Source organism: Sinocyclocheilus anshuiensis, unplaced genomic scaffold (genome assembly GCF_001515605.1).
Source record: "Sinocyclocheilus anshuiensis isolate Anshui unplaced genomic scaffold, SAMN03320099.WGS_v1.1 scaffold86, whole genome shotgun sequence".
NCBI classification, from domain to species: Eukaryota; Metazoa; Chordata; class Actinopteri; order Cypriniformes; family Cyprinidae; genus Sinocyclocheilus; species Sinocyclocheilus anshuiensis.
In genome coordinates this window covers 315,391-322,060 of record NW_015547662.1, presented here as the reverse complement: position 1 = coordinate 322,060, position 6,670 = coordinate 315,391, and the positions used below count along the sequence as shown (strand labels likewise).

Genomic DNA, 6,670 nt, shown 5'->3' with positions numbered 1-6,670 from the left:
AATGTACCAGTTCCAAAAAAAAAAAAAAAAAACCTATATGGTTTCACTATACAGTACTCTGTGCTTGAATATGATTGCTTAAATACAGACATCAGCCGAATTTAGGTCCAAGTTAGTTGATATTCAAGTATTTGTTTGTAGAATATTCCTCTTTCAGTGTGACCATAATAGAAGATATGTTTCATAGGTGTGATTCTCTACATTCTGCTGGTTGGATATCCACCATTTTGGGATGAAGACCAGCATCGCCTCTATCAGCAGATTAAGGCTGGTGCATATGACGTGAGTCTGAATTTCCAATGATTTGCCTGCACAGTGTTCACTACAAGATTATTAAAGCTATTACAGCTACAAATGCAACATCTGATTATATTGCTAAAAACTCTGATGATAAATTGATGTCATCTTCAGTTCCTTGGCTTCCTACAAATTCATACAAAAATGATTAAATGATGGATTCTTGTGTTGTATCTTATGTCTGTATGTAGTTTCCTTCTCCTGAGTGGGACACAGTGACCCCTGACGCTAAAGATCTGATTAATAAGATGTTGACTATCAATCCTTCTAAGCGCATCACAGCTGCTGAAGCCCTCAAACACCCCTGGATCTGCGTATGTGTTTCAACAACACACACGCAAATACTAACATGCATGCTTCTTTATATACTAAAAAAGAATTTCCTAATCCTCACTAATGACTTGTAATCATTCTGTCTCTTTCTGTAGCAACGCTCCACTGTAGCCTCTATGATGCACAGACAGGAAACCGTGGAGTGCTTGAAGAAATTCAATGCCAGAAGGAAACTCAAGGTTAGATTTGGTCTGACTTTCTTTGAACATCTACATGTCCTTTGATCAATCTTCAGCTTTCTTCACACTGTCAGTTTACTTCAGAGTTTTAAAAACTATGCATTTACCTCCTTAGTGCTTGCAAGAGAGATTCTTTTAAATGTAATGCTTTGTATTATTGCATTACTCCCTATCTTGTTATACTAATTACATTATAATTGCCAATTATTCATGAAAACAATTTAGTTATGTGTAATTTAGTTAGATTTGATCAATCCACCAGCAGGGCAACCCTGGGCCAAGTGGTGTTGTGAGGAAGGGAACATTTTCAATTGTATTTGCCAGAAATGTAACACATTACATATTTAAAAAAGTAACAGCGGTATTGTATGTAAATGAGAAAAATAGTGTGTTAATTTATTGATTTTTTCCAAAAACTCCAAGAATTATGTAATGTAAAGATTACTTGCAATGCTCAAAGCTGACAAGGTATTCTAGCAATCCTCCGCATACATGATGAAAATAAGGGTATACATTGCTTCTGCTTCTGTACTATTCTTTCTTTCATTTCTCTCTTGCTTGTTGTTTTTTTCCTTTTCTTTAATTTCCTAAACTTCTTGCAACTAGGGTGCAATTTTGACCACTCTCCTGGTCACAAGAAACTTCTCAGGTATGTCTGGCTCTGCTGACCTGTATGTGTGAATGTGTGTGTGTGTGTGTGCCTATCCTACAGCTGTATTAAACTCTCTTCTTTTTATCTTCTTATATGTGAACTTGATTCATAATGTTCATAAACCTTAAACCTTGTAATTAGTTATTTTGCAGTTAATTTGGTGTTTATTTTTATTATTATATTTAACAAAGGCTGCGTGAGGTAAGAGTCTGATTGGACATAAGAAGGGGATGTGTTTTTACTCTAACCAGTGAGCTGGTTTGCTTGTTTGACACACTTCCCCTGTTACTCTGAGATACTAATTACCCTTGTTTGCATGGAATCAAACAGATTACATTCATAATGTCAACTGACACTTAGTTGAAATTATATGAACTTACATTTTAACTTACATTCAGTGTTTTAAACAAACAAAACTTGAAGTTTCAACTGCAAATACGCATATTCAATAATATAATAAAAACAAGTTCTTTATGAATGTAATCACAATAATAATTCCATGTTACTTGGAGAGTTTTCTGTCTTGCTCATAGAAGAAATATTTTGAATGCTTGCTCATTTTCTGGTTATATTTCCATCTGCATATGTTCATGTACATCCTGGAATGTTACATTTATATATAAGGTATAATTCAGAGGTTTTGCATTTACATATGATGGCTGTTACCAAAATATAGTTCTAAACATGTTATAACAGAATGATAGAAAATCTTTGATTTAGCGTAATAGCTGTATGGTCATCTGCACTTATTTTGTGATAAACTGTATTTTAAAGCAACTCTATCTTTGAGGGCAAGTGTGTGCGCTTCATTTTTACTTTTGGTTCAAGACGTTTGAAGACTGTAAAATATGTTGCATGCTGTTTTGTGAATTAATATAATATAATATACTATAATATCATTGATCGATTTACAATATTTACAATATCTATGCACATAGCACATTTTCAACAGTTCAATTATCAAGACATTTATAAAATAGAAGTAATTATGTATATTTTAATGGGGTAAAAAAAGTATTTTTTTTCTTGATATGTTTACCAACAAGGAGATTGTACAGCACAACAAATTGTACAGTATATAATTTAACAATAACACACATCCCCTAAAAACAGAGTTGCTTATTTTGGTTTTAATTGTGTCTGGGTTTAATCTTTTTGATCCCTTAGCCTTGCATTTGTTTACTAAGAGTTCCTATCCTAAAAATGAATGATTTGTATGACTGTGAATTGTTTCTCCTGCCCGAGGTCTTGTGACACAATAAGGAGAACAATAATCTCAGAATGCCTGCTGCATGTGCCTTGATGGATTTGTAATGTTATAATACATAAATATTCACCATTCCCTTTTATTTTTCACCCAACAGCAGCCAAGAGCTTGTTGAACAAGAAGACAGATGGTGTGAAGGTGGGTTAAATCTGTTCATTTTTTGGCAAAACTAAAATGTATAAACAACATGAGTACTTGGCAATGCCTAAGAATAATCTTGGAGCATTGTGCATTTTTTATGTTTGTGTTTTTTGTTGGTTGTTTTTTTCCAGAAATTCTGAGGTCTTTAATTGGATCAGTTTCCAATTCAATTACAATATAGTTAATATATTAGACTGCTGTGTGGCATTTTGATAAATTCCATTTCAATTCCAATTTTCAGATTTTATTTAGGAAATAGATAACATTTTGGTAATAAAATAAATATTTGATCTTTTAGTAATTTAATGAAAGGTTTAGTGTAGTTAATTCCCTGAATTTGCTGGAAATTAAATGGAATTACCCATCATTCTCATTTTAATGTTGTCTTGTTTACTGAATATGAATGTGTTTCAGTATTCCAGTGTTTTTTCTTTTACTTATGGGGAAATTCACTAAAAGTAATCTTTAGCAATTCACAAAAGAAAGGAAAGAAATGCAATCTATAATAAGCCTATAATCTACATAGAAAAGTAGATTAACTTTTTCTTAAAATGAATGACTATTACTTAATTCAAATACACATAGTGAAGCACTATGCCAGATACCACAAAAGATGCAGGTTTTGTTGAAATATTGTTTAGTGAATTTGCCCCATCTTCTTTCCACTCAATGTTTTTCAGTTCCCGAGTTTCTAGTCTCATTTTATTTTCTCATCTAGAATTTTTTTTCTGATCATTTAATCTAAAACAGTTCACAAGAGTTTTCTGACATGAGTAACAAAATCTGATGTTGGTTTGTCTCACAATCCTGTCACTCAAGTCTATGTGTTTATCAGATTTTACATAAGAAAAATTTAAAATAATTGGGCAGCTTTCACAAAACATTTTAAAGTCAAGAATGGATATAAATGAATACAATTATAATTATTAATAAGAAGTAATACTGTAAATTGCCAATCACAAGCCATTTTACATTCATAATGTGAAATTTTAAACAGGATATTCCACATGAAAATATATAATGGTCAGAAATTGATTGGATCATGAAAAGCGAATGTTTCAGACAAGAATAAAGCCTGACTGAGTTTACTAAATGCCTAAACTGCTATTTGGCGAACATTATCCAGTAGCCCACTCCAATCCAATAGCCTAAGTGATATCAACAGAAAAGAATTCAAGTTATGGCACTTTGATTAAAGATTATGAAGACAAATAATTATTTTTGTTGTTGTTGTTTTGGAAAATGTGTACTAATGAATAATTTACCATAAGACTGGGAACATGCATTAAGAAAGTTTTGACTGCAATATGTCAAGTGTAAAAAGTTAATTTTATAAAGAAAGAAAGTAATTTAAGAAAATTGTCACCATTGTGTGTGTGAGTTGCTGTATCTTCAGATCATCAGCTCCCTCATGTGTATCTGTGTTTGTCAGTATATCTGTGTATTTTTTCTATTTGTGGATGCCCTGTCACAAAATTCCTTTTTTCCCCCAGTCTTGCGTAATTTTGTAACCTTAGTGTGATGCATCACACCCCATCAGTGTGATATTTGGTAATGTGTGATGTGTGATCTGCTCCTCGTCCCACTTGCAGGTTAACAACAAAACCAACCTAGCCAGCAGCCCCAAAGACACAGGCCCCGCCCCAGCACTGGTACCCATGACAACAGCCCCGCACCTGCACGACCTCACCCCTGTAGACCCTCGCCCTTTGACCAACAAGCCAGATTTGCTTACTTTTCACCATAACACAAAAGTTCTGTTCCAAAACCTAGTGAACCTAGTTTCTAAGGCAACATCCTAACTGTCAAACAATCTCATACATGATCAAACATCAAAACAAAATGGCAGTTATTGCATAAAGCAAACACAATTCACATTTGATTCCAACAGATTTTTATGTTAGCATGTTGCTAAGCTAACAATACAATAACAAGAAGAAAACATGTAGGGCTACCCAGATGTTGGGTGTCATGAATTGCCCCGAGACATGAAGGTAGAGGATCCAAATGCAGTAGTTTATTGAAGGGGTAATCCACAAACATAATCCAAAGGCAGGCAAAGGTCATACATAAATAGGCAATCCAAAACAACAACAGAGTAAGGGGCTGAGGCAAACAGAGTAATCCAAAAACAGGCAGAATAACAAGACCAGGAACCAAGATATGGGAGAACCAGGATACAAGTCTTAAAAAAAGCAGTAAAGACTCCGGGCTTATATAGGGTGAGCTAACCATGCTAATGAGACACAGGTGCAAACAATGATTGCTGATGAGACCAGGCAGAGGATTATGGGGAATTAAGTCCTTGATAGAGTAGCAGAAGTGCCTGGGATGGAGTGCCCTCTAGTGGACAACCAGGGCATTCCAGCTGGTGATCGTGACATAACCCCTCCTCAAAAGGAATGGCTTCCAGACACTCCAAAACAACAGAAGTTCAAGTCCAGGAGGGAGGCGGAGCGGACCAGTGGGAGGGATGGTGGGCCAGGCCCATGTGGTGGAAGAGGGCCTGGAGACAGAGGTAGACCAGGGAGCCAGGGCGGAGCAGATGACCACCAAGGCGGATCAGGCGGGAATGCAATAGAGAGCACAGAGAGGTTAACAATAACAGGACAGGCAGACAGTTCAGAGATGGCATCATTGGCTATGACAGGGCAAGCAGAGAGTTCAGGAACGGCCTTTTTGGCCATGTCAGGACAGGCGGAGAGCTCAGACACGACCTCCTTGGTCGTGACAGGGCAGACAAGGGATTCAGGGATGGCCTCTTTGGCGGTGACAGGATAGGAGTTGAGCTCAGAGACTGCCTCCTTGGCCATGACAGGGCAGACTATGAGCTCAAAGGCAGCCTCCTTGGCTATGACTGGACAGGCAGAGAGTTCAGGGACGTCCTTCTTGGCCGTGACAGGAGAGGCAGGGAGCTCAAAAGGCAACCTCTGTCATTGAGACAGGACAGACAGGGAAATCACAGGCTGGCACCGACACAGGACTGAGCTCTGGGGCTTGAGTGGACTCTGGCACAGATTCACGGACCAGAGCAGGCTCTGGAGCGGATTCATGGACTGGAGTGGGCTCAGGAGCTAACTCATGAACTGGAGCAGGCTCTAGACCAGTGGTCGCCAACCCATCGATCGCGATCGACTGGTAGATCTTTATCACTGTCCCAGTAGATCCCGAAAAAAACCCCAGTAAAATAAGTACAAAAATGCATTACATTTATGGGGTTATATTAATGTATCACTGAAGGGAACTGTCTTGAGAAAAGTTTCGATGGCAATGGCATTTTCTTCTCCGTATAAAGCGCAACTCTGCTTGGTTTACAGCGGTAAACAAGGAAACGCTATAGTGCGGTCGGTTCATAAGCAGTGTTGCCAAGTCCGCGGTTTTCCCGCGGAATTGGGCTACTTTAACACCGTTGCCGTGGGTTGTTGTTCATGTCCGCGGGTTGAAGCGACCCCAATAACGTGTTATTTAGTCCCTGGAATGAAAATTTTACTGGAAGATCCCCGCCGAAAAACGTGTATTTTACCCCCAGAATGCGATTTTTACAGGGGACCCCTCCTCGAAATGCAATTGGACTAGTTTTATTGCAAAAACCTGGCAACCCTGTTCATAGGCGCCACCTGCTGTCAGAGAGTGCGTCTCATTCAGACCTGCTGTTTTTGTTTCGTGCAGATGTTTTATGTAGCAATTAAGTAAATAACACCTAAAGTCAGACCATTCTGTTTTTGTTTTAAATCCTGAAATTAATCTAAATCAAATCAAAAACAACTGCCCGTGCAGATCATGATTAAAATGCAGTGGTTG

At 37.6% G+C, this 6,670-nt stretch overlaps 1 protein-coding gene across 1 annotated transcript in view; it reads left to right on the top strand.

Moving 5' to 3' along the window:
• LOC107702309 (calcium/calmodulin-dependent protein kinase type II delta 2 chain) overlaps window positions 1-6,670 on the top strand; it is a 41,822-nt gene that overhangs the window by 23,542 nt on the left and 11,610 nt on the right. Inside the window, exon 13 of the mRNA XM_016504582.1 lies at window positions 2,826-2,866. Within this exon, the coding sequence (XP_016360068.1) occupies window positions 2,826-2,866 (41 nt within the window). The remainder of the gene's footprint in view (window positions 1-2,825; window positions 2,867-6,670) is intronic.